This window comes from Neolamprologus brichardi, chromosome 10, assembly GCF_056152115.1.
Source record: "Neolamprologus brichardi isolate AB-2024 chromosome 10, ASM5615211v1, whole genome shotgun sequence".
Classification (NCBI taxonomy): domain Eukaryota; kingdom Metazoa; phylum Chordata; class Actinopteri; order Cichliformes; family Cichlidae; genus Neolamprologus; species Neolamprologus brichardi.
Genome location: NC_142113.1, coordinates 12,434,784 through 12,462,243, shown reverse-complemented (window position 1 = coordinate 12,462,243; position 27,460 = coordinate 12,434,784). Strand labels below are relative to the sequence as shown.

The following is a 27,460-nucleotide window of genomic DNA, read 5'->3' as shown; positions in this document are numbered from 1 at the left end:
CTGTAAACCTCTGCGTCGGCACGGCACAGAGTGTGCATTTGTCATGTGTGGGAATGCGTGTAGTTTAGAGCACGCCTTCCTTTTGTCTTCTTGACTTCACAATCAAATGCATCATGTCCCCAAACCCACATTAATGCACAAACATTAATTAGATCTTATTCCATAAAATCAATGTTTTATCTTTGAAGATGGATTTTTAAATTTGTTTAAACACATTTTAATCAAGCCAGCAATTTCTTTAGGTGGTCTGTGCAGCAAAGACTTGTAAAGTAAATGCTGAGTCATGATGAAAGTACAAGAAGCTGCGCGTGTGTACACTGCACCCCAAATTGTAGCCATATGTTCAAACCGGTAATTGTCTCACTGCAGCTTTTCGTTAAAACGTGTTTCGTAACTTGTTGTTCCTGCATTTAGTAGTGAGCTGGAAGGTTGAAACATGCAGTTAGTCGTCAGACAGAATTGTTTGTTTAAATGGCAGAACTGCAATCCAACTATGCCACTGTAGGGGACTCCAAAAAAGTGCAGCGTTATAATTTTAGTGCCATGTTGGCAAATACAAGGACTGTAAATTTCCATGTTATGAGTCAGTGCATGGGTGCATGTTGTCCTGCATGTGTAGTGGTATGGTGGCGCTATCTTTCCATATCTGACTGACCCAGTTATGGGACTGCAGCAGCTGAACCAGGTGTTTGGATCACAGAGAATCATCATGAACTGTCATAAAAATATCAAATGTGAAGTGATTTTTTTTTTTACATTTATCCTAAAAGGTTTAAATGCTCATTTCTGCTATTGTTAGCTTGTATGATCTCAATAATAAGTGCAGTTTATTTTTCCTGATGATTATCCTGGGATAAATTATGGAAAAAAGAAGTGATGGATAACTGATTACTGTATAAACAGTATATTTATACTGTCAATTCCCAGTATATATATTTTATATATCAACCAGTTGTCCATCAATTGTATGTATGTAGTAACTTATCCATACCCCCATATCTGTACTATATGTGTGTGAGATAATATGTCAGTGATCCAAGTGTTCGTCAGAGTGATGGCCTGTGCAAAGAAACTGCACAGATATCATACCTGGCAAGATCTTTTTCAGAGACCTATGGAAATGATACAGCACTCAAAGAATTATGGAGTTGGAAATATTATTCGTAATTGAAAAAAATCATATTTTAGGTTTAAACTGGTGGTTCTGTGCCAAAAGAAATGCTGGGAGGTGTTTTATGACGGCCTGTTTCATGATTTGTTTGTTGTAACAATTCATTTTTATTTGTATAGCCCAGTAGCACATATCATGTTCAAAGGGCCTCACAGGCATAAAAATATATTAAGAAACAAGGTCACTTCCATGTTAAACAATTAAGCAACCCATCAGAAATACATACATGCAAAAAAATCCATGAGTGAAAAAAATTATATAGTAACATATGAAATCTGGGACGTAACAGAAGCAGAAGGCCAACATGATACTGATGAAGAAGACATGCATATGGTCTGTATTACCATGTGTAGGTAAATGTGGCTGAACTCCGGAGGCACATTTCAGGAGTATTATTATTAAGTGGAAGCACTAATAAATGCTAGATTTTAAAAAGGAGGTATATTTTTAAGAGATCAGCAGCATTTGCTTCCTTAAAATTCTGAGGCTTTTCCAGAAGATTTTAGGAAATCCGCATTCCCAATTTTTCCCTGTGAGGAGTGTTGTATATCTAACAGGTTAGGAGTGGGAGTCGGGATGTGAAGTGACATTCAGAATAAAGTTACAAAGCAACACTGGCATTCAATAGCAGACAAAAGGATGGGCGAAATTGCAATTTTTCACTAATTAAAGTACTTTATTTCACAAAATATACATGACTCATTGACCAGCAACAAATCATACATACTTTTCACATCTAGTGGCAAATACATTAAACTACAACTACAAAAGGTAAACAGTGTAAACAATCCAGAAAGACATATTGTGGTCATTTTAAGGTATGTAATGTTGGACATAAACTGTCTTCTGCTTTCATGGAAAGCCTAAAGGAAGTAAAAACTAACTTTACAGCCTAACATTATTCACGTGATTATTTCATTTAAACATGGAAGTTTACACCAGAAGGAGCTTCTTGTAATGGAATTTCTGACCATTAAAATGCATGAAGCCTCTGTAAGGTCTAACCTTTAAATTATTTTAAATATTGCAACAATGTCCCCTGAAGTCTTCCTGCTCAAACTCTTTCTAATGTCAACTCTTGTGTTTTCATGCTCCTGTATTTTCAGGTCTCCAACCAAGAGTCGTCAGTAGTCACCCCCGCACTGTGGTGTGCGTTAGGCTGTTGTGTTTTGCGGTCCTGAGTTGAAAAAAACAAGTCTGACTAGTTGCGGTCAGAACGGAGACTCCCAGTACTGCTGTGCCCTGCTCATGCCTTTTTTAATTTGCTCATAGGTGACAAACATCACAATGTTCCAGGAGCCGAGTCGCAGGAAAGAAGGCATGAACCTAAAGAAGAGGAAAGAAAGATAAGTGAAGAATTATTCAAAAGGACTTTTGTAACATCTCTGCTTGCCTTGTGGTCATGTTAGAGTGTGTTTACCCTTTATAGAAAGCCGTGGATCCTTCGTTTCTTAGCATTGTGAAGGCACAGTTGAGAGCGCTGCTGTACTGGCCGTGTCCTGAGTTCATGAAGCGTGTTTTAACTACATCCACAGGAGAAGCCACAACTGTGGTGCAGAAGCCTGCGCCGAAGGCGGCCGTGAAGTGGCACGGCAGGTTGTCTGTGGGAGGACAGAAGTTTACTCACAACTTTCACGTTCATTTGACAGACGTTTGAGGGATGTTTGTCTGTATCTTTCATTCATGGCCTCACCTGTCATTAGGTTGTAATTCAGGATGAGTTCTTTGATCATGTCGTAGGTCACCAGCTCTGCGCAGTTTACGATGGCGTTACGAGTGATGTTTGGCATGCATCCTGGAACACAAAAGAGGATCGTAACTGTCAGAACAGCCGAGGGCATTTTCATATAAAGATGAATGACTTGAATGCAAAGCAGGTACCTCTCCACAGGCCACGTACACCCTCATCTCGGGCAATCGTCTTGTAGGCATCTATGGTGCCGTTGTATCTCCTCTCGCCGTCAGCCAGTCGGACCTGGGCTTGAAAACGCACCTTTACCACATCTGTTGGCTGTGCAAAAGCCACAGCCATTGCCCCGGTGGTGCAGCCCGCCATGAGCCGAGTAACGATCCCTGCACCTGTGTGCCATACGTATGTTGGTCACGAAGAAGCAGTGCAATAGAAGCAGACTTGTTGCTCGCTCACTGATACTCACTCTCAGTGCCTCGGGTGTAGAATTGCTTCATGGAGTCGTAAAGGCCGATACGGACAGAAGCGAAGCTCATCTGTCTCTGCAGGCCTGCCACCAGTCCATTGTACAGACTCCTGGCCCCCTCTGTGCGCACCATGGTGGTGATGGTGCCAAACACGCCCCGATACTTCAGTGCACCAACACCTTTGGCTCTCTGAGACTCTCCCTGAAGCTGCACGACATGATGCAAATAAAAGAGGATTTAATATGACATCTATCATAAGGTTAAAGGCATCTGGTTAACACTGTTTGTCTAACCTGCAGTCTGACTTTGGCGGTATCCAGTGGAAAGGTGACAAGGTCGGCAATGCAGGCTGCCGTGCCTGCTCCGAAGAACTTAACTGCCGCAGAGGGCATCACATCTTTGGGTTTCATGCCAACCATTGCTGCGCCTCAGCTGAGGACATGAATGGAAAGATATGCTCTTACGATCCAAAGACCTTTGGTTGTGTAACACAAAGCACCAAAGAACATCGCTGCCTGGACAACCAAATATGGGATATAACCGTGTAAAGTAAAAATAGACTACATGCATAACTGCTGATATTTTTTTATATTACACAACTTTTGTTTGATCTGTTTAAAATTACTAACTGTGACAAACCTGGGTGTATTTAGTGCACTGGATGTGCCGGAAATATTTTCATGCTGTTCATGGTGAAAGTCATACAAACCTGTGAGTAAGGATTATGACAAGTTTCAGGTTTTCTCAAGAAACAAGCTAGTCTTTCGAAGTGCTTCTGTTGTGGAAATGCCTCGGGCCATAAAATCTCCTCGAAACGAGCCAGTGAGCATACCACCACTCGCTGCAAAAACAACCATATAGCACAACTCAGCAAATCATCATTCACTCAGTTTTAGCTGAAAGCGACCCACAGCTTGAAGCAAATATAACTGACATTTTCAATTAACTGACAATAAAAATTTACAGAGTTAAAAAAAAAAAATCACAGCTATGTTGATATGCAAGGTTGTTGTTGTTTTTTTACCTTAATAGTTTTCCAAGTAAATTATAATCCAATGAACAGGAAAAAATGTATACAGTCCTCTTTGGTAGTTAATCCTATACGTTTTCTCATCTCCTGTGTGCCTACTGTTCCAGTATGGAAGAAGCCTCCCCAAATTTATAGGAAGCTTTTCCACGTGACTACACGCGCTGTAGCCAAACACGTTGTACACCTGTCATGAGAATATCATGTTTATCAGTCTGTGAGCCTGAGCCAGATATCTGAGCTCTTGTTGATCTCTTCCTGATGCCGTCATCATGGCAGCCTGGCATGAAATCTCTGAGTACACGTAAGCATTCAGGTCTATTTGGAGTCCGTTTACACAGTAAAGAATTTACTGCTGAAAGTTTCATGGATTTTTAAAAAAAACATTGTTTCAGGTTTGGAATCCAGAGTTTGGCATTTGTGTGAAATTTCAGCTTTTCTTCCCCAGATACCAGCTCACATTACTCTGCTGACATCACGGGGTATTTTTCTATTGGTTGGTTACATGCAGCCAATCAGACTGGAAGGCCTGTCTGGATTCATGAGATGTTTGCACCGCATCATTTCTTACTGTTTGTGCCCAGGGAACAGAATTAGTTCTAGAAGTTTAGAAGCTTTAGGAATCCCCCACCTCTCCATCCCTGCAAGCGATAAAAAGTTAAAGTTATGCTTCGTAGCCAATCCATACCATGGGCCAGGGTGGTTGGGTGCAGAGAGCATCTGAATGCAATCATTTGGGTTGATTTGTAACAGGGACACAAGCTGCTTCCAACAAGAGGAACAGCTGCCAAATGGAAAGTGTCAGGGGGAGGAGGTGCACTCTTTGTAGGTGGGTGTTGGCTCTCTGTGAGTTCATGCCTCCTTACGTGTGACTTTCCATTGCATTCTGGGTCACAGGTCGCCAAGTTTTTCTCAAGTCAGAAAGCACAGCCTCATATTCCAAATATCAAAGGATTCGCCTGCTGCAACATGTGTCAGGAAGTTGTTCTGTTCCCAAAACGACACTACTAAATTTTGTAACCATACTAGTACTGTGCAAAAGTCTTGAGCCTCCCTTGTTTCTTTATATTTTGTTTCCAAGGAGCCAGATAAGATAAGATAACTCTAAGATAAGACCTGGTGCTACTGAGCCATAGTTTTCCATTCATTCAAGTCTTTTAACCATTTTTAGAAGAATGTTTTTTATTTGTTAAGCCACTTAACACTGGCCTGTTAATGAATTAGAAAACACACCCAGCTAAAGCAATTAACACCTAAGACAACTTAGCCAAGAGCCAGTTTTGAATTGTATCATTAGGATCTTTGGTAAGCCTGTCACAAAAATATCTAATTTCTTCTCATTTATTTTGTTGAATCCACAAAATATACCAAAGATAACACAGTTTGACAGACAGAAAACTGTGTTTTTGCACCTACAAGGTGATTTTCAAAGAGCTATTCAAAATTTACTTGTCCCAGCATGGTGTGAAGGTTGTCCTTAAATACAGAAACCAGATAAGAACTGTACGATTTTTTTAAAAATGAAAAAACAGGGGACTTGACCCTTCATCATCCACCTGTTCTTCACTAAAACCTCATCAGAAACGGTCTCAGTGGAAGGAGGGCTGACAAGAAATCATTCTCAAGGAAGGAAAACAGGTAGGCTGAGGTAATCCAAATTACACAAGAACTGGACTGAAAATCAGAATCTGAATTTGGAATTGTTTGGTTCACATCGTTGTCAGTATGTGTAGGGAGGAGATCAAGAGGGAAGTACAACAGTGAGTATCTACAGCCACTTGTAAAACTCAGTGGATGCTCTTTCATGGTTTGGGGCTTCATTTCAGCCAGTGGTGTTGGAAATCCTATCAAAATTGCTGAAATTATAAATGCAGAAAAGCCCGGCTGTGTTGAAAAATAAAAGTAGTCATATTGACTTTCAACCTTTTTAGAATTGTATAAATTCAGTCTTTGCCTTGTATTTCTTATATTTATACACTATATTTCCATAGCTCAAGACTTTTGCACATTATTGTAAACATCTTTCTTTCCCATAAACTGCTGCTTTATAGCAATATTGCCCAGTACACATAAAACAGTGTCATAATTCATCTTCAGTGTGACGACTTACTCAGAAACTCTGAAGCAGTTTTGATAAACAGGGTGAAAGTAAAGCCCTACACCTGCATATTTTCCACTCCTCATATTTACAGCTATAAAGGTTCTATATTAAACAAGGCATTCGTAGGAGATTAGTAAAGTGAGAACATATTTACGTTTAGCAAACATATTCAGACTGGGTCCTGTGATGTCAAACGACATTACAGGACATTTGAGAGGTAATAATCCATTTATACTGTACTCCATCAAAAGGTTAAGGAGATGGTGGAGGTGGTTTCTAAAAACAGTTTCCTGGGAACACTCTGTGAGAAACATTTAAGCACACGGTCGGGCCAGTAAACAAGTCAGTGGGCTGGTTTCAACCAGTCTGCAGTGACCTCCCCTTAAAAAGACACTGAGCCCCCAGACCCGATCACCCCTGTGCTCTGAATACTGTGAACTTTAATCGGTACTCTATAAATAAGGTCAGCCGCTGCATCACTTAAAGGTTAGTAGGGCACAGGCTTATGGCTCAGCATCTTCTGCTTCATTCACAAAATCAACTCAGACTTGGATTGTCCTGGTTCTGCTTCACTGGATGATTAAATAGGAAAAGAATAAAGGGACACTAAAACTGCTTATTTTTAATATCTGTAGTTACCTCAAGTTTATAATGTGTTTCCAACTTCATCAACAGCTTTTATCATTTATGCTGACTTACAGTTTTTCACCGTACACAAAACAGATATTCCACTAAGACAGCAAAAGGCCCCGCATAGCAGAGATGACTCAGGGGTTTGCAGACTGTTCGGATTTAGCTTTGGCTTGCATTTTTCTTAAAACTTAGTGCTTATTTTGGCTCTCACTGGCTAGATGATATTTTATAATATTAGGTTAGATCAGTGAGCAAAGATCAGATCACACATGTTGTTAAGGAGTTGATGGGTTAGAAAACAAACACAGGGATTTTGAGGGATAATGTAACTGTTGAGAAGATACGGAAGGAAGAGTTCATGTAAAGCACATGATGAAAAATGCTTGAATAGTCTGGAAAATTGCCTAATGTTGTATTCCAGAGAGCTTTTTTTGAACAATATCACAAATTTAAAAGATATCTAGCATGATAACTGGAAAGGTTCTTTATGCAGATACTCCTCAGTGTTTAGACTTTTGCCCTACGTCAAACGTGCGTCAGTGCTGACTGATTAGGATGATAATCAGCTGAGTCCTCCTAAAATTACATGTGACTCTTATGTTTGCTCACCAGCACCTGTTCCCGTCCTCTCGTCTACAACTGTGGAGAACTGGCTGTCATAACATGTTTATTTTACATAATGCGATTCATTCTCTCTGATGTCTCCCACTATGTCGCTCGACTTCAGTGTCTGGAAGGTTTGACACTTTAACAACTTAAATTTCCTCTTAACAGTTTTTGTTATTGAAATGTGTGTGTTTACTTTTGCACTTTATATGTGTCAGGCTCTAAAAATTACATTTCAAGTAATGTAACTTGATGTCTTCTCTCACTGGAAACACCCACACCTTTAAAACTGCTTGCACCCATTGTCATACAGACCGAACCTTGGAAGACATTGAACTCCTGTTCACAGACTGAGTAGCACTAAAATTACTGTGAGGAAGCGGGACATAGTGGGTCACATTCTTGGATGGGCACTGCTTCCAGTCTGTGTTCAAGAATTATATAGTAAGCTAATATATATATATATATATATATATATATATATATATATATATATATATATATATATATATATATATATGACTGTGACACCACAGATGTAGTGGGTAGCTGGGCTTCATGACTAAAGTTAACCTCTGCTTAATGTAACAATACAGGCCCAGTGATGTTTATTAAGAGTGAATCACTGCTTGCAACAAAAGTTTAATGCAAGTCAATGTTATTTGTAACAATCCAGTTAGAGAATCAGCAGCTGTAACTGTGTCGTTGAATTTGAGAAGGCAGTTAATTACATTACTCCTTTACATTACTGCTCACTAAGTAACTAAAGTAAAATAACAGTTCTACACTGTTTATTTATTATTTAAAATCACATAAAAAATAGGCTAAGAATATTAAGTTAGGATAACATAAAACAGCATGTTTAAGTTCTGTTAACATAATCCCATTGTTAATGAAAAACAGCTTTAGTATTACAAAATAAAAAATAAAAAATAGGATTACCTGAATTTAGCTGACCAAAAATATGGGTGGAATTAAAATATCTACACTTTTTGCCCATTACTCCATTTTCATCCATTTATCCAGTTAGGGATCACAACGGGGGATTAAGGCTTTTCGCGCTGTCACAGGGCAAGAGAGGGAGATACAACCCGCACAAGTCTGTCCCAGGGCAGACAACTACTCAAACCAGCAGCTAGTTAAAAATCACTTGTTTCTCAAACATGCGTGTGTTTAAGTTGAGGCCGCGGTACGTTGAGGCCAGGTAATGCAGACTGCAAAGGGGGCAGATGGACCTAAACCCACCTCCTTTTTGCTATAAACTGACAGCGCTAGCCATCGCGCTACTATACTTTACTCGGTTTACACTTGATATTCATAATAATCAGTCTCAGTTTTTAGTGTAAAGAGTCTGACTTTCATTCACGGTACTCCGAACTGCTGAAAGCTATGAAGTGTAAGCCGCTTTTGAATTGCAGTTGAATTTGTAGCCAGTAGATGGCGACGATGCTGTGAAATAATCTGCGTCAATCATCTGAGAAAAAGAGACCGTCATTTTAGCTGCAGAAGAAGAAGAACGCTAGCCGTTAGCTTGCCAGGCAAACGCAGTTTAACCAATGTCTGGCTAACATCGGTGTAGGTGTCGAAGAAAATCATATGCTGCGAAAGCGAGAGAAGGTCACATCAAAGAGTCCCTGACAAAGACCGGCCTCACTTTTGACAACATGGAGAAACAGTTGCATTTGAACCTGTTAGCCTCCAGACCTCCCATGGCAGGTGGTTTTCAGTCTGGCTCCAAAATGAAAATGGGGTGAGTTAGCTAGGATCTTAGCAGCTTTTTTATCGTGACGTTTAGTTGTGTGCACTATCACGCCGGTTGTGTTTTTTTATTCCCAAAGCCGGGGAGTGTAATCGTATATTTACACTCACTGAATTGCACTGCTTAACTGATTGCTTTAGCCCGGCTAGGTTAGCTGCATCTGCTACCAGAGTTTAGATAATCAGTGTTATACACCACTGATTGATTTAGCCTGGCGCTTTTGCGTGTTAGCATTTAAAATTTAAAAGGATATCCTTTCAGTCTGAAAATTCTGTTTTGTTTTTTATTACATTTTTTGTCTTTTTGTTTATTTTTCTATTTTTTTTTATTATTGCAATGGTTGATGATGTGAAAAGAAGGGGAGAGTTATTTTTAGTCTGGAGGGTTTTTTGTCTTTCAATTGCTTCTACAAAGTTTAACAGTCCTGTTGCAGTGTTGAATCACATCAGACATGGATTCGGTTACTTATTTGCTTTTGTTCTTTTTTACAGACCTGGGCGTAAGAGAGATTTCTCTCCTCTGCCCTGGAGTCAGTATTTTGAAACCATGGAAGACATAGTGGTGGAAAATGAAAACGGCAAAGATATATCCTTGACTGCTGTTCCAGTTTGTAAGAGGAAATTGAGCATGAATGACACACACTTTGGGTCCAAGTCTTCAGATTTAACTCCTGATATCATTGTGCTATATGACTAGAATATATGCAGAAGATTAATGTGCATTATTGTTGGACGAGCATCTGCTTACTTCATTATTCTTTCAATTAGTATTTCTTTGACCACTGTGAACATTTTCAGAATTTACTGCAGTGGCTCCCATGGTCCTGTGCTGCTCCTGCTTCACGGAGGAGGCCACTCTGCACTATCCTGGGCGGTGTTCACTGTGAGCTTCATAACTATTACAGACCCTTTATGATCTGTTAGCAGTCTACATTAAAGTTAACAGCAATGTTGGGCAGAATATTTATAAAGCTTTTTTTTTTATGTCAACATATCGTCTGTGATCTATTTAATTGAAATGATTTTTATCTATGTTCTTGCAGGCCATCATATACAGCAGGATTACTTGCAGGGTGGTAGCTATGGACCTCCGAGCTCATGGTAGGTTGCAGGACACAGCAAGTTTTTATTTTTGCACATGGTTAGAGGATTATGGCCTCAGCGTACATGGAACAAATGAGTTAAATCTCTGTCATCACCTGCAGGTGACACTAAAGTGAAAAATCCTGAAGATCTCTCTGCAGATACGATGGCGAAGTAAGTCTGTAAGAGAACACAGTTTTTGTGGGAATGATTTTTAAACATCTACTTCTTGGGTTTACATCACAGGAACATATGGGACGCCACAGAAGGTGGTGATGATCCAGCAGGCATGAGTTTAATTAAGAAAGTTTTGATTTCACTGCTCATTAAACGTGGGAAGAGTGTGGTGACTTCCTGTGGCTAACATTTGGATTATTGATTGCGGTGTAAAATGTAAAAAGTAGTTACAAGCTTCCTGATTAGAGTTTCAATCATAACCGAAAAACAGGCTGACAGGTTATATTCATGCTTCTTCTTCTTTTTTCTTCCCCAAAGGGATATTGGCAAAGTGGTGGAGGCACTTTATGGAGACAACCCACCTCCAATCATGCTTATTGGACACAGCATGGGAGGGGCCATTGCAGTTCACACTGCCACTGCCAATCATATACCATCCCTGCTTGGTCTCTGCGTCATTGACGTTGTAGAGGGTAAGCTCCACAGATAAGTGCATATTTCCAAAGTCGTTAAAGACAAATCCTGCGAGTTGCTTTGGTAACGCCTCAAGTCACTTATTTGGGCAGTTACTTTGAGGCCCTTACCTAAATGACTGAGGAGACTGAAAATGGCTTAAATGATCACCAAGACATAAAAACTCTATTTATAGAATCACCTGGCCAAAGGCACCAGATGGTTGGTGACTTTGTCCAAAATCAGATTTCCAAAGTTTTTCCCCACAAGTTGTTCTTCTGTTCCGAATGGGCAAAGTCACATGTCAGTACAACTTCATTAACAGTCTAAATTTGATCAGTGACTGGCTTGTTCTACTAAGAGCACTTGAACAAATATTATGCGAATCAATGCTCTCAATACTGGGAACAAAGAAAAACAATGAGTATACTTAAACACTTAAAACTGTGTGCACGAGTCTGTGCAACAACATGAGCAGATCACATGATTGGGTCTTTTCCAATACAGAATGCTCTCATTGATTTTTATGAGAGCATTCGTCATTTCTTTTTCTTTTCTTTTTTGTTAGTTGTTTAGTTTTTTTAATGATGTAAAATGTAAGTTATTATGCTGAATATTGTTAATAAATCCCATAAGCACTAATTGTGGGTTTGTTAAATAATTTTGTTTGTGTTAACACTCAGGAACAGCAATGGATGCTTTGAACAGTATGCAGAATTTCCTCAGAAGTCGGCCAAAAACATTTAGATCTCTGGAAAATGCGATTGAGTGGAGGTAAATGTTAAAACAGTGAGCCGCACTGCTGCATCTTTTTGTTTGATTAGATTACATCATACATATATATTCTGTCTTTTAGTTTGCAAATTGTGCCAAGTGTTATTTGTCCAAAGCACACTGAAATAACTTGCTTTATTTATTTATTTGTTCGTTGTAGTTCCTTACCTTGAAGAGCTTCAATTCTTAATTGTTGTATACAAGTGCCTAAAGGTTTTCTTCACCTTTTTCCTTTCAGTGTGAAGAGTGGCCAGATCCGAAACATCGAGTCAGCCCGGGTGTCCATGGGAGGCCAAGTGAAAAAGTGTGTCTGGGCTCTCTCTTCACTGCAGTTTTTTCTGTGTGGGTTTGTGGCTTTAACTGAGCGTTTCAATTTCCTCTCTTGTGACTTTTACAGATGTGAGGAATCCAGCAGCAGCTCAGGGGTGTCTAATAGCATTGGTGAAGGTATTATAGAAGAAGAGGAAGATGAGGAAGCAGAAGAAGAATCCAGCAAGAAAAGAGCAAAGGAGGATGACCAGGAGGTTTGGTCTCTTAGTTCTTAGTTTTCTCTTGTCATCTGTAAGTGTTTTGGAAAGAGATTGAAAGCTATAAAAGAGTATTTGAATTCTTTCACACAGACGAAAAAGGAGAGCATCTTCACCTGGAGAGTAGAGCTTTCCAAGACAGAAAAATATTGGGAGGGTTGGTTCAAGGGTCTGTCGGCCCTCTTTCTCACCACCCCTGTGCCAAAACTGCTCCTTCTCGCAGGTTCGATTTATTCATATTTTGTTTTTCTCAAATATCTAGTAGTTTAAATAGGACAGACACACTGACTGCACAGTTTCACGCCTGACTTATCTTGTTGTACAGGAGTGGACAGGCTTGACAAAGATCTTACCATTGGACAGATGCAGGGTAAAGTGCACAGATTGTTTTTCCCTTTTTTTTTTTTTTTTTTTTTTTGCAATTTTTTTTTTTGTAAGAATACACGCATTTAAAAAAATATTATTTGTTTGCAGGAAAGTTTCAGATGCAGGTCCTCCCTCAGTGCGGTCACGCTGTTCACGAGGATGCACCTGAGAAAGTGAGCGTTCTTACCCGAATTTACTGGCGCTGTCCTCATGTACTGTCAGAGGCCCATAACGTTATATATTTATGTATGCGTGCTGCGTGTTGTTATGTCTGTTTTCAATTTTTTAACTTGCTCCTCTGACATCTGTTGCTAGGTAGCAGATGCACTAGCAACATTTATGGTTCGGCACAAATTCACTGAGTTTAAGGAGGGATACCTGTGGTAAGTGAGCTCACTACTAAGGAATGAGGTTGTTAAATTTCCAAGAGATGCATTAATTCCATGTAGAATAATATGATAATCATTTCAGTTCTGCTTTAACAATAAAAATCTAGATTTTTAAATTGGTTGATAAGGACTTTATCCTTGCTTGTTCCTGTCAGAGAGGCTGGAATAAATGGTAATGGTAGAGACACATGAAGAATTCACCTAGTCTTACTTCATTCCATTTTTCTTATCTTTTTCTGCAGCTAATTTCCAGTTTTGCGTCTACATATAGCCAGCAGCCGTAGAAGAAATGTCTCAAGATTCATCAACATCATTGTCCAATTAAGGAAAATATAGCTGCTATTATTATTATTATTATTATTATTATTATTATTATTATTATTATTATTATTATTATGCTTTTGTCATGTTGATATTTTTGCCTTTCTGCTTTGCCTTATTTTTATTTTAAATCATCAGATTTGCTTGTATGTTTCCTTTTTGTTTATATATTTTTTTTAAATTTCTGATTTGTAATGCTCTGTTTTATTTTGAGTGATTGCATCATTATTAATGTGTGTTTAATGTTTGAATTTAAACAGTGATTAAAGATGGATGCAGCCAGTAGTGTCACCCAGTCTTTTAAAATGTGCGTGTTAATATGCATGTTGTACTTTATTCTAGTTTTCTATCGTTTCCACGCTGTTCACACTAGAATAACTACTAGAACGTTCTGCTGTTCTGAGTGAGTTCTGGTTGTTACTTTTTTTTTATATCCAGTAGGTGAAGTAAGTTGACCAGGTGCCCCAGTTTGTAAAAGCCTGAATGGCACATTCAGCTCTTGTCCAGCAATGTTTCAACACACCGTTTACAACACCTAGATTATTGAATCTTGGACACAGTTGGGTGTTCCAGCAGGAAAATGATGTTAAAATTGGTTTTGGAATGGATAAAGCACGCTAACAGTGAGTATCCTCGACCCTACTGAAAATATGTCCACTACATTTAAAAGTTGGTCTGTGCCAAGAAACCCCAAAATTTAAATGATTTCTGTCAAAAAGAGTGGTAAAAATATCCAGCCAGAATTACGCCAGAAGTTTGTTGATGGCTACCAGAAGCCAACAGGGGTTCAACCAAATTTTAATAGAGAAAATGTGCACATTTGAGCCCGTGTGGATAAGAGATTTATGCTGTACATCATCATTCATGATATTACCATGCCACTCATTCCCATCATTATTTTTTGTGAAGCATGTGTAGCTCATGTATGCAATTAGGCGGATCAGTGGCAGTATGAAATTGTATTAAACATTTCTTTTACAAAATCATCACAGATATGGAAATAAGTCTGAGATTCTGCAGATTAAAAATCCAAGGTTGGCTGCAGTTTCTAAACTTTATGAAAAAGGTGACATCTTTTTCCTCATGTCCTTCATACACTCCATGGAATAACAAAAGGCTTTTAATTGTCCCGCAGTGAATTATCAGAGTGAGAAATATGTTGCCGAGATGTGCAGTATAAACACCTGAATTATTAATGAGCCATAATGACTGTCCTCCAAAGAGCTGAAACCTCTGAGATTATTTTGTGATCTGAGTCTGTAAACAGAGCTGACGTGCGCCGCTCCCAACAGGGGTAAAGTTTATGGGCCCGGCAAATTATGTTTTATTTTATTTTTTTGATTTATTTATTTATTTATTTTAGAAAAGAAGAAAAGAAAACAGCAAAAAACAACTTTGCTGTCAGTGTTAGTTACACAACTACAGCCTCATGAATATGCAGGAGCTGTCCATGATGCAGTGGTGCTGAAACGGGGTCAACAAATTGGTTCCTTCTATCAATAAAACTCGACTATATTACATGATATTACCTTATAGTGAATATCTGTCCAATGTATTTATGGGCCAGGGTGTTTAATACCTAATCTCGCAATATGACACAATTCATGATCCTCAGAGGATAAAACAGACCTGATGTGAGTAAAAAAAAGAAAGTCACAGTATGTAGTGTAATGACATTTCTACTTTGAGTTCAATTCTACATACGTAAGGCGTAATTGACGACTCCTTTGAACAGACATTACAAATAATAGCAAATAAATAATACATTAGCTCACTGAATTGGCACTGCATGATCAAATCTTTAGGATCCCTGCTATAAACAAATGTAAAATGCCTTTATATTGCTTGCCTTCAACAAACAGTGCAGAAGTGAGCCCAGCAAGCTCACTAGATTTAATGTAATGGGCACTCATGATATAACATTGTCCTCTGGAGCTGTACCTAAGGCGCAGCTTTCAAGACAGTTTTCCTCTGCACAAAAGAGAGCAGGTATCAGTGGGCCTGGGCCACAAAAATAAATAAGAAAACTGTAGTTTTTAGTGTCTTTTTGTTTTGGGTTTTTGTTTGTTTGTTTGTTCTTTGCCTTAGCTTCTCTGATGACTCATTTGACTGAAATAATGGCTGCTTGGGGCAAAGTTTATGGGCGCAGCAAATTATGTTTCATTTTTTATTTGCTTTGTTTTAGAAAAGAAGAAAAGGAAAATTACAATCGGTGTCACACTGCACTTCTGTTCTCTGTTGGTTTTAAAAGCATAATGTACATTAATCAAGGATCCATGAAGAAATGCCCTGGAGTTACCTGTTTTCTCTTACAATCTGACTGAAAAGATCCAGTTGGGTTTTATGATCGTCTAGGTGAATCATCTTATTATGAAAAACAAGAGTGAAGCGATATTAGTGCTGTCAGCAAAAAGAACTACAAACAACAAGCCTCCAGCAGCGTTAGACCCAAAAGAAAAAAAAGAAATATGTTTTAAAAATTCATATCTGCTGCCACAAACGGCATATTAAATATATGTTTGTCGTGTGATTCCCTTTTCAGGCTTATTTGTGTCATCAACTATTCACAGAGAAAACTCAAACAGCATCACTGATCTCTTTAATGACTCACATTAAATTGTCTATTAAAAGAATATCTGATTCTGGAGTGTTGGTGCAGCTCACTGGGTTGAGCTGGCAGCTTGTGTGCTGTAGAGCAACAACAGAGGTCTGGGTATAATCACCCCAGGTAATTTGCTGCACGTCTTCTCCCATGCTCTTTTTGAATGATAATAATAAAATTTCAAGAAAACAAAATATGTTAAAATGGATATCTAATTCCTTCACGAGAAGAGAAGAGCCCTTTATTGTCATTGTACATGTACAATAAAATGATGGGTGTTCCATGTGCATGCAACTGTGCATGAATAAAATGTAAATGGTAAGACAGCAGGAATAAATAACAAAACAGGAGAAATATATACAAAACAAGTGAATGTAGAACAAACTGTGTGATATCTTTTAATGGTAAGTGGAGTAAAAAGTAGATGGAAAGATAACATCAGTTAGGCAACTTGGCCAAACTTTCACTCCACAGCTAATGCAGAGTGTTGAGTGGTTGTGAAGCTGACACAGATGGTGATGTCAGGACGTGGCTCCACCTATAAAAAGGACGTGACAGGCTGCTCTTCTTTCCTCACATTTGTTCATCGAAACGTGTTTGCCAAATGAAGTCAAACCACACAGGTGACATGTAAGTAATATGTCTACAAAGCATACAACTTCATAGTTTCCATCTAGGTTTGGCTCATATTTCTCACTTTGATGCTGTTTTTTTTGTGAGATTTGACAGAATCATCTTGCACAATCTACACTTTTCAGAATTGTTTATAATATTAAAAATCAGTCCGTGTTTGTGTTTTTCATGCCTTTGCAGACACAGTGCGAAACTGCAGTCATGAATGCCACAACGGCTGAGTTCCAGTCGTCGCGGTTTCAGACTTCAGTCAAAGCTGCGCTGTCTATGTTGCCGTGTTTCTTCTTCCTGTATGTAAATGCCATCATGATGTTTGCCCTGTTGAAGAAGCCTCTGTTACTAGAGTCCTCCCGGTACATCCTGTTTGGTCATTTGCTCATATGTGACTCTGTGCAGCTGCTGCTGACTATGATGCTTTACATCTTTGCAGTGATGACGGTCAGAATGATCAACTATGTTTGTGTTTTTGCCTCACTGGTTGCGGCCGTCACTGTTAAAATGTCTCCTCTCAACCTTGCCGTGATGTCTTTGGAGAGATATGTTGCAGTTTGTTTTCCGCTGAGGCACCCCAGCTTTGCCACGGTGAGGTCGACGGGTAAAGCCATTGCTGTTATGTGGATGGTGGCGTCCTTAGACTCATTCATACAACTTTTCCTGTTTGTCAGGATGGAGAAGACGATCTTCCCTATGCAGTCGTTCTGCATCAGAAACAGTGTTTTTCACCTAGAAGTTTATGTGACTTTAAACATGGCCTTCACCATTCTCTATTTTGTGTTTGTGACTATGATTATTATCTATACATACACTGCAATCATGATCACTGTGAAGTCAGCCTCATCTAGAGGACGTCATACCAATAAGGCACCCAAGACAGTGCTGCTACATCTGGTTCAGCTGTGGCTGTATCTCACCTCCACCCTGTTTAATATGATAAACCCCAGCATGATGTTGAAAGTGCCTCCTGATGTTGCTATTCATGCTCAGTACGTCCTCTTTGTGGGTCTCATCATTTTCCCAAAGTGCTTGAGCCCGCTCATATACGGCCTCAGAGATCAAACTCTCTGCCGTGTCTTCAAATACTATTTTACATTTGGCTTTAGAACCAGTGTTAAACCATCACCGTTGTCCTGATTTCAGCGCTAACTGTGTTCTAACTGTGTGGTTTAGGGGTTACAGCCTATGATATATTTTTATAAAAATTTGATCTAGCCAGAGACAAAGATGGGTTTTTTTGTTTATGTTACAGAATTACAGATATTGAAAGTGCAACATAGTTTTGAATAGTTATCCTTGTATATGAACTTAAACTCTGCAGGGTAGATTTTATTTATTCGTTACAATGTCTGTCTTCTACTAGCTTTATTGTCTAATCTCCTGTTATAATAAAGAGCAAAAAAACATGTTAAAAATTACATCTGATTCTGGTGTAGTTGCTGCATGGACACACTCTAAATGTGGCTGATTTCACAAGAATCATGACAAGGTTTTAGAAATGTTATCCAGTGAGAGTTATTTTTGTGTATTTATGTTACAGAATTGGAGATACTGAATATTTTTATGCACATTTGAAGTGCCACTTAGTTTTGAGTATTTATTCATAACAGAATTTGAGGACATATTCTGTACTCATATCCTTTCTAAGGTCAGTTCTTTTTATTGCACTATTAAAGTTCTGCAGGGTCGGCTTTGCTTAGTCATTTCAAAGACATAAAGTGCAGCAGCCTTTCAGTCTCTTTTTTATCGTTATATGTTGCTTATCAGGTAATTTGATTATCAATTTTAGGGATGACTTTTATTTATTAAAAACATGTTGATTCAAACTGTGCAATTAACTATCTCTATATTACATGTCGTGAAATATAAAATCTATACTAGAAATAATAATATCATTTACTTTTTGACTGAGTTGCTCGTTTTTGATTATGCATTAACATGTGTCATAAAGGGAAAAACAAAAAACATACTTTTATTCAAGTCTTTCTTTCCCTTAATTATGAAAAACAAAAGCATTTCAAACTCATCTGCGTACGTCATCTTATCCTTTGTGGAAATACTTAATGCATTCAAGGTCAGGCAAGAATAACTGCTGATGTAAAAAGAAGGAAATTGTTTGTCTGCTAACTAATCGCTTTACTTATATAAGAAAATATTAAATACTAAAAGAGATACATAGACTTTTTATTTCAATTCGATTTTTTTAAAAATGATGTAAGCTCATAATAGATCTCTCTGCCTTTTGATTTTTTTTCACACAAACAGACAAACTGATTTTAAGATTTAAAGATAATAATAATATTTCAAGTCTACAATTGTTGGTGGCTTTTTTATAAAGTCTTTACCATTTGCTGGGGGTGTGTTAGTTAAACCGGAAAGATGAAACACGTGTTATTTAACCTTGAATAAAACATTATAGAGTCCTTATAAAGTAACTATTTAATAACAGAATTATCTGTAACACATTTCATGATGATCAGGTTCGATTTCATTAAATCTACAATTGAAAAAACTGCAGTAAAAGTAAGTCTAAATCTGCATGTAAAAAGTTCATTGTTTTAGCCAGCAGATGTCACCTTTGCTTTGTAAGTGGTTGTAGAAGCTGTGGCTCCAGCTGCAGCCCTTTCATTTCAGTCTGTGTGGTATGTAAGCAGCTGGATCATGAACTCTTCTATGATTTAGTCTAACTTATTCCATCAGTACAGCATTTAGAATATCTGATCTGACTGATAAAATTCCTTTTCCCTCTTTCTCACAATGCACACAGACACTTGTGTAGGAGAAAGAGCTTAGACAGAGCGCAGGGAGAGGGAACAATTTATGTGGGTAAACAGGGAGGTAAGTACTGACCCACAGAATAAAAGAAGCATCTGAGCAGGAGGTGGATTAATTTAACCGATCTTTACTCCGCTGCAAACTTGAAGCCCTCTCAATACCTCTCTGGCCTTCATGAAAGAGCACTTGAACGGCTGAAAAACATTCCAGAGCGAGAAAGTACCTGGTGACAGAGAGCGGCTTCAGTTTAGAGAGAGAGCGGGAGGGAAAGGTTCTTATCATGAGCATGAAACCATTCACAGGCTAACCCAAGAAAGTGGATTCTGTGGGCTTTTTTAAATTTTTATTATTAATGGCAGCTTTCTTTGGAGTTCCAATATTACTTTTGACGATACAAGTTATGGATCTCCCTTTCTGCTGTGTTCACAGGAAGCGCATCCAGAGGAGAGCTAAAGATAAAGAAGAGATGGCACAGACAGACAGAAAGCTTATCTTTGTGTTTGTTAATTAAAGATAAGACATGGGAGAAAAACCATTGCTTTGCTGTTGCTCACACATATGGGGGACTGATTTTTTGTTTGCATATTACAGTGCAAAGCAGAATTCCTTCTCCTAAATCCCTGTGCTTGCCACATATTTATTTGTGTATCCTGATTTGACAAATTGTAGAAGCATTTGTAAGCAATTAGGATAAAATGGAAATTCAGTTGTATTAATAAACCGCTGATGAAAGAAAAAGAAATGAATGAAACACACAGAGCATATAATTTACAAAGAAAAATCAAAAAGGTATACCATTGTCGAATATTATAATGGATGGAAAGGTTTACCGCTTCTTGTGAAGGGTTGTGGAAAAGTCAGCGGGGACTTTCTAATGTACAAGTGATGATATAGAAGAAGAGTCAAAATCGAATTACAGAGTCTTTTAGCACACTCTTCACTCTCCCTCATCTCAGTTTCTCAGAACACATGACAACATATAGCTTTCAACTTGATGCACTGCACTCAAGGCAATATTTTCTGAATGAATTTAGAAACAATGGGAATATTCAATGCATTTTTACTCACTTCAGTACAGAGCCAAAGAGACGTGCTATAATGCTCGCGTGCACACGAACGTGCGCAGCCGTTCGCACTATAGAGCTGCAGATGAATGTCATGGTGGGAGAGTAATTGTATCCCCTGTGACCCGAATTAAAGCACTGACCTGGTTAGCTTTCTGTCAGCAAGAAGGGGTGGGGGTGCTGCCCCCACAATTCCCAGCCCGTCCCACCCACATTAACTCTTCAAAGATTAACTTGTTGACTGACTGAACCATGAGGAGCACCCTGAGCCACAGAATCATGGAAGTGACACACCCAGGGATAGCCTTGGGAAGAGAAAATGTTAACAAGTGCGTAATAGCCATCTTCTTCTCATCTGCTGATAAAAACAGAACACGCATTGGGAGATGAGTTGTTTCTTTCATTTTAGTATATAGTGATAGTAAGGCAGATTTGGAAGGTCTTCACTACAAACCCCTGAATGCCACAGCTACATTGCCCGGCCGGTGGCATGGCAAATCATGCCAGTTTCATGAATTTAATTTCTTTACGTGGGGGCCACGAGCAGGTTAAACAGGCGTGACCTTTGTTTTTACTGCAGACCTTTTGATTTGTCATTGCAGGAAAAATAGAGGTGGAAGTAATAACATTATCAATGATTCAGTTAGATGTAAGTGTCCCAGAAGGGCCATAATGACTTGCTCATGCAATGTGCCATGGAAAACCCACGCTAAATGTAACTGGGGCATTATTAATGCTATTAATTACACCTGCGCCGCCCAATAACCAGTGAATTACAAGCATGAATGCCTTTGCCACCAGCACCTTTTACATAACAGTTCAAAAGGAAAACAGAGGACTGCTCAGAGTTATCGGGGTTGATGTTTTTTGGATAATATCTTTAATTTTCTTTAACAACAACGACAAAAAAAAAAAAGCAGGGCAGCATGCTAGTGCAGCGGTTAGCACCACAAGAAGGTCAAATTCAGCCTGGGGCCTTTCTCTAAGGAGTTTGCGTGTTTCCCCTGTGCATCTGTGGGTTCTCTCTGAGCACTCAGGGTTCCTCCCACAGTTCAAAGACATGCATGGGGTTAGGTTCACTGGTGATTCTAAATTGACTGTAAGCACAAGCAATGACAGACATGAAAAAGCAAACTCCTCTAAAATAAAACATGGCAATCCACATTTCCAAAACAAGTGTTCATGGAAAAAAAAGAACACCGGTTCAAATACTGCATGGTTGAGATAAAGTCCAAGTTATTTACAAAGTCGAGAATGTTCCCAAACCTTTTCAAATATTTTTGTTTGGTTAATTTTATTCTGTTTTTTTGGTTCTTACAAAGCAAAGCTCTTATCTTTTTAGCACTCAGTAAACTGACAATGATTTGTTTTTGTTCATTTCTATTATAATTATTTCCTTTTGGAAATAAACCAAGTAAAAAACAAATTAGCTGGATCTGAAATACTCTTCTCACATCACCTACTGCTTTCTAAAATATTTTAATGTCTCTCCACACTTCCAAACACAGTGAAACAGCATTACGGTGAATTGTATGTCTGGCATGTTTTTATCATATGATTTAACCTGGCAGGAGTTACATATGTTTAAAGGAGCCGGTAACAGTTTGTAAATCAGTGTATATTCACCATGCCAGTCTGAACTCCATGCATGCTGATTTCCAATCCTATGCTGAGATTTAAGTTTTCACATATTTGTCTGACATTTTGTGAACTCCCTGATGAACAGGATGTCAGCACTCTGATATGATGCCCTTTTTAAAAAGTACTCCATCATCATTATTACGACAAATATATTTAGGGGAGGTCTAATACATGAATTATGATGTTTTAATCACATGTTCAACCGAATTTTTTTCAGAGAAAAAACAGATGGGAGGAGGAAGCTGTTTTGTGAAAGTATTGTCAATCATATCAAATAATACTTATAAGAATTTTTAAAGGATTGAATGATATGAAATGTAATCCAATTTGGATAGGATTGGTTGAATGTGTTGCTCAAATTCAAAATGGTGGTGAATGTCTGGAGTCAATGGTTAGACCACATATGTCAAATAAAAAATGTTTTTTCTACATTTCGATGTTAAAGAATTAGAGTAGAAGACGTTGCATGTAAAATAAGTTTAATTACTAAAAGGCCAAGCCTTCCACCAATTTATTTTTAACTAAAATATGATATAATTTAATTGTAAATCCTGGTGCCTATTGAGAAACAAAGAAAGTAGACCGAATTCATATTTTTGGCAGCCGTAAAGGATGTGGATTTATTTATTTATTTTATTTATTCTGTGAGAAGACACATAAGGGGGGGAAGTGATTTGATGAATCAATATAATATGTCGGGTTATCAACAGAGATGACGTAATGTGTATACTAATGGAGTATTCCTTTAGGGGGAGGTTGCTGTCGAACCTCGACAAATTACCATTTACATCAATTGTCAGGTGAGCCCCCAGTCTCCCCGCTCCACGATCATAGATGGTACAGTCCGCATGCAGTTCGGAGTTGTTGCTGAGGAGGTTCCACTGTTCCGCACATACTGTTAGATTGGCATGCATCCTACGATTTGGTCCTGTGGTAGAAGGCTGCACGGCTTTTGAAAATGTTACCGTCTTCTCAAAGGAGTTACTTCAGACAGCAGAGGAAGGTTGCATTATTCCTCCTTTTGTTCAGTATTACAGGTGAGTGCTGATTTTGTGTGTGTGGTGATTTTTGGGGGGTCCTACCAACGTTACAGAGAAGTTTTGTGAGGAGCCTGCGTGAGTGTCTCGCGCATCACGGAGAAATGTCAGTCGGCAAAACTAGCTGCCGCCGCGTGCTTATTTGAAGCCGCAAGTCTAGCAAGTTTAGCCGGCGGCATTTAAAGCCCCAAACTTGGTTACAAGTTCACTCCGACGCCTCGGGAGTAGTAGCTAGCCAGCGCCACCACAGCGGATGCTGGTGCGAACCCGGGCTGCCATAGAAACAGTCCGGAGAAACCGCCGAGGAGCGCGAGCGGTGATAGTCAGTCAGATATACCGTCCGCTACACAGCCTACACTTAGGTCACTGGAGACTCAGTGGCAGCCATATTAGCTCCCGAAACAGTTTCTGTTAAAGTAACATGATGCGGTGAAGTATGTCACGCCAGCTGCTCGTGCAGAAATGTTGAGGAACTTCAAGTCGTGTCACCAGAGAGGACAATGCTAGCGCAGCACTCCCCCGCCCCCCCTCATCATCAGGTCGGGATGAGGGTCAGCCACCATGTGCCTGCAGAGGAGCCTGAGCTCATTATGGTTTAATCAGGGAATGGGGAGTTTCCTGACTCCACCCTGAAGCACGCCAACTTTGTGCTAAGTGTTGACTCAAAAGCACGAATATGACAGTGTAGCTCTAACCCTGCCTCTAAACTGCTTTTATCAAGTATGATGCTAAAACTATCTGAACAAAATATACTTCTTTTTTTTTTCCAGTGGAACATCTATAATTAAATCTTTGTCATGCCCAAGAATAATGATGAGCTGCAGCCAGGTATCCCGAGCTAGAGTGAATCAGAGCAAGCACTTTACTTCACTCAGCAGTCTTTCCATATCTAAAGGGCCATGAGACTGACTAAACGCATCAACAAAGTAGATGTATACACTACTTAGAGGGGGGAACAAAAAAAGCAGGTACACATGCCACTGTAGGCTACCTGTGTGGACACACCAGCACCATATCCCTGTTTTGATCGTAGAGGGACTCTCTTGTAGTTTTGCAAGCAGACCAAAAAAAAGCTCTGGTCTCCTACACTACACCAAAACCTAGTGAAGCTCCATAACTCTCTAAAGACCTGACATGAGTTTACTGAGTCACTCTAAGACTGCGGTACATTTCAATGAGGAGGTTGACCTTGTGTCTTTGTTGAATGCAAAATAGATGCATATACATTTATGGCTAATAATGTTTAAGCCTTAAAGGGAAATAAACACTGTTTTCATAAGAGACTAGAAATGTCATGAAAACTTGCTCTACCAAGAAGTCGATGCCAAAATTCTGAAAATATGATGAATAAAAATAAAAAGTAACCAGACCTATCATAGATGTCATAACAACAACATGTGGAGCAGAAGTGTTAAGTACAAGTTCAGCAACAGGTCTGGTGCTATGTGTTTGAAAAAATACACCAAGAGTCATGTATGGAAATCAGAGTTTTTCTTGTAGTTTTGGAGAAAAATAATGTTTTTGTGACTGGAATATGGATGGGGCATATACTGATTTCAGTAAAACGGACTCTTTGCCTTTACTGTGGGCTAGTCACACCTCTGAAGGCCCATTCTGAGGTAGGACCCCACCCCACAATCAAGATAATTTGTGCTTGAGCTTCAGATAATTGGGTTCAACAGCCAAAATCATCATGCCAACTATTCTGCAAAGCTTCCAGAACAAACAGGAGGCCTCAAACTTAGCTTAGCACCTCAGAGAGAGGCATGTGGGCATATCACAGAGTGGTCACATACATTTTAAACTTGTAACAATGTGCTGTCATCAGCATGTTGTGATTCTGAAACAGTTACTTTTATTGTGTGGGAACTGCGGCTGTAGCCATCAGTTGCAGCAATGCTCTGCACAGTTTTCACCATGACTAATAATGTGTCCCATTTGACTTGGATATCAGAGATGGGAGTGACACCACTCCAGAGTTGAACGTGTTCCTGTAGTAAAAAGCAAGGGAAAACTGCAAGATAGAGTCATTCATGCATCACTAGCCATACCCAGTGGGTTGATGCCATAAGGCAAATGCAGAAACCCGGGTTCAAAGTCAACCTTGAGGTTATGTACTGCCCATCTTCTGCCGGGTGTTTCTTTCCTGCCTTCTCTTCACTGGCCTCTCACAATAAAGGCTCAAAGCACAAAAAATGTATATCAAAAATAAAATTCTAACTGGAAATTCAGAAATTTTGACTTCAAATGGCACACACAATAGGTTTATCTGTGCTTTGTTTATTTATCTTTTATTTATTTTTATTTTTTTAGGGTGAGCCAAGTGCTTCTCATAATTATTAGGCAACTGCCATTATTATGTGTTTGAATATGGTGTTTATGGCAGTATTTTCAAGTTTTAATATTCAAGGTTTCAGTTTAATATGAAACATTCAATATTCATTCATTGTTTTATCTGTTTGTTTATTTTCGATTGTGGTGTTGGATTTGTACAGGCAACATAAAAATGTAACTTTACAAGACACAAGTAAAAAAATCGCCAAACGTTCTCCTGGAGTTAAAAGAAAAACACTGCAACATGTACACAAAGATAAGCTCAGTGTTGAACTTGAATAGCTCCTGCTGATTCACCACTGATGGACAGCCATTTTAAGACTGAGTCATTTGAAGTAAGAAGTTGATGTGACTATGGGTTAAGATCAGCTTATTAAACAGGTGTTTAATGCACTCCTGTCCTGCTCTACAAAACTGGATTCCCATCTTCGGTTCTATAACCATCACCTATTATATTGTGATTTCCACTTTTAACAAGACATGGTGTCCTGTACCAAGATATTGCTGCCACACATGTAATGCCCAATAAAGTGAGAATGAGTAGCAGAATGTCCCAAGGGAGCAGTGTGTCCTTGATGCCAGAATATCTATAATCTGTTTTCTGCTCTGTGTCAATGAGAGACTGTGTTGAATTTGCAAAGCAAACTGAAAGTGTCTGAAGATTCTGCTCTTTCTGAGGATTTAAGGATTGCAAGATCTAAAAAAAACACTTTCTTTTGGCTGTCTGAGAGCATCAAAAGGAGAGGGAAGGAATCGCTATTATGTGAAGATAGGCTTCACATAAGATTTGATAGACTTTCTCTTCACTTTTTTTTTCTTTTTTTACTCCGAGTTGGAGAAAACGAGGGCACGCTTATGTAAGGTTGTCGTCATGTCACGAATAAAAATTTAATGCCGTCGCTATACCTCTCCATTACACATTCAGTGCAGGAAAAGTGCTGCTTTCTTCCTTCACTATGCCTTCACTCAGGCAATTTAGTCAAGTCATTCAAAAGCTTGTACAACGAGCTTTCTTTTAACTCCAGGAAAAGGTTTGTTTACAGTGTGCTGTACTGTAGTTACAGTCTGGCATTTCACACACTGTATTAATCAATATTGATATTTATTTCTAAACCTTGTTGTGGTGACATGCATCTCGTGTCCAATTAGATGGCTTTCCCTCGTTTCGAAGATGCTCTGTTTGGGGGAACTTTCTAATTAATTTGAGCATCTGAACGAATAGCAAACATTTGCTGTGGGGTATTCTTTTATGTTCTGAACAGCTTTTCCTCCCTTGAGGAAGTTGTTAACTGTGTGTTAGGCGAAATAGGGCATACGCCTGTTTTAGAGTAGCTCGACTGCTGATGGTTGGTTTGCAGTCATCCTTATCCATCTTGTATTTGTAATTTTTTCTTATTTGCATAAACATGTGGTGCCTTCCATTTGTGAATAGGCTCAGTATGCTTGTAGAAAGGAATAGACATAGCTTACAGTCACGCTTTTAATAAATCATTTTACTCTCTCCAGAGTAGTGTAGCATTGTTTGACAGAAAACTGGCTTCAGATGGCAGCAAACCTCCATGTAATGAGCTTAATGGTAATGATTAAATCATAGTAATATTTGAAAGTAATATGAAAATGTTGTTAGTTTCTTAATAGGAGTAGATAAAATATTCACAAATGTTTAAGCTTTGATGAGATAATGTCATTTTGTACCCGTTAGCAATAAAAGGCTGATGGGGTATTGTCGTCACCCAAGTATGTGAATGCAATAACTCGAACGTGGCGACGTAGAATTTTCAAATTGATGCCACAGGTCTTTCTAATAAAAATCTCAGATGAGTTTAAACCTTAGTGA

The 27,460-nt window shown here is 38.8% G+C and overlaps 4 protein-coding genes across 5 annotated transcripts in view; 3 read left to right on the top strand and 1 right to left on the bottom strand.

Moving 5' to 3' along the window:
- Positions 1 to 1,826: 1,826 nt before the first annotated feature.
- On the bottom strand, positions 1,827 to 4,473 carry LOC102789631 (dicarboxylate carrier UCP2-like). Its single transcript, XM_006802124.3, has 8 exons — positions 4,353 to 4,473; positions 4,038 to 4,169; positions 3,622 to 3,760; positions 3,328 to 3,535; positions 3,053 to 3,250; positions 2,865 to 2,966; positions 2,592 to 2,772; positions 1,827 to 2,497 (listed from the first exon to the last, which is right to left on the bottom strand). Exons 3-8 carry the CDS (start codon positions 3,745 to 3,747, stop codon positions 2,383 to 2,385), a joined length of 930 nt encoding a protein of 309 aa, XP_006802187.1. The 5' UTR covers positions 3,748 to 3,760; positions 4,038 to 4,169; positions 4,353 to 4,473; the 3' UTR covers positions 1,827 to 2,382.
- Positions 4,474 to 9,174: 4,701 nt separating this feature from the next.
- ppme1 (protein phosphatase methylesterase 1) lies at positions 9,175 to 13,825 on the top strand. Its single transcript, XM_087847191.1, has 14 exons — positions 9,175 to 9,445; positions 9,946 to 10,041; positions 10,246 to 10,336; positions 10,497 to 10,554; positions 10,659 to 10,710; positions 11,032 to 11,186; positions 11,850 to 11,940; positions 12,179 to 12,244; positions 12,338 to 12,464; positions 12,561 to 12,690; positions 12,793 to 12,837; positions 12,942 to 13,006; positions 13,149 to 13,216; positions 13,465 to 13,825. Exons 1-14 carry the CDS (start codon positions 9,360 to 9,362, stop codon positions 13,466 to 13,468), a joined length of 1,134 nt encoding a protein of 377 aa, XP_087703317.1. The 5' UTR covers positions 9,175 to 9,359; the 3' UTR covers positions 13,469 to 13,825.
- A 3,121-nt stretch (positions 13,826 to 16,946) lies between these two features.
- LOC118455038 (odorant receptor 131-2-like) lies at positions 16,947 to 17,909 on the top strand. The gene has a single exon (XM_035912687.2). It carries the CDS (start codon positions 16,947 to 16,949, stop codon positions 17,907 to 17,909), a length of 963 nt encoding a protein of 320 aa, XP_035768580.2.
- Positions 17,910 to 23,149: 5,240 nt separating this feature from the next.
- Positions 23,150 to 27,460, top strand: part of nectin3b (nectin cell adhesion molecule 3b) — a 28,298-nt gene continuing 23,987 nt past the window's right edge. For both annotated transcript variants that reach the window (XM_006802122.3, XM_006802121.3), the window contains exon 1: positions 23,150 to 23,289. In XM_006802122.3, the coding sequence (XP_006802185.1) occupies positions 23,211 to 23,289 (79 nt within the window). In that variant the 5' untranslated portion in view covers positions 23,150 to 23,210. The remainder of the gene's footprint in view (positions 23,290 to 27,460) is intronic.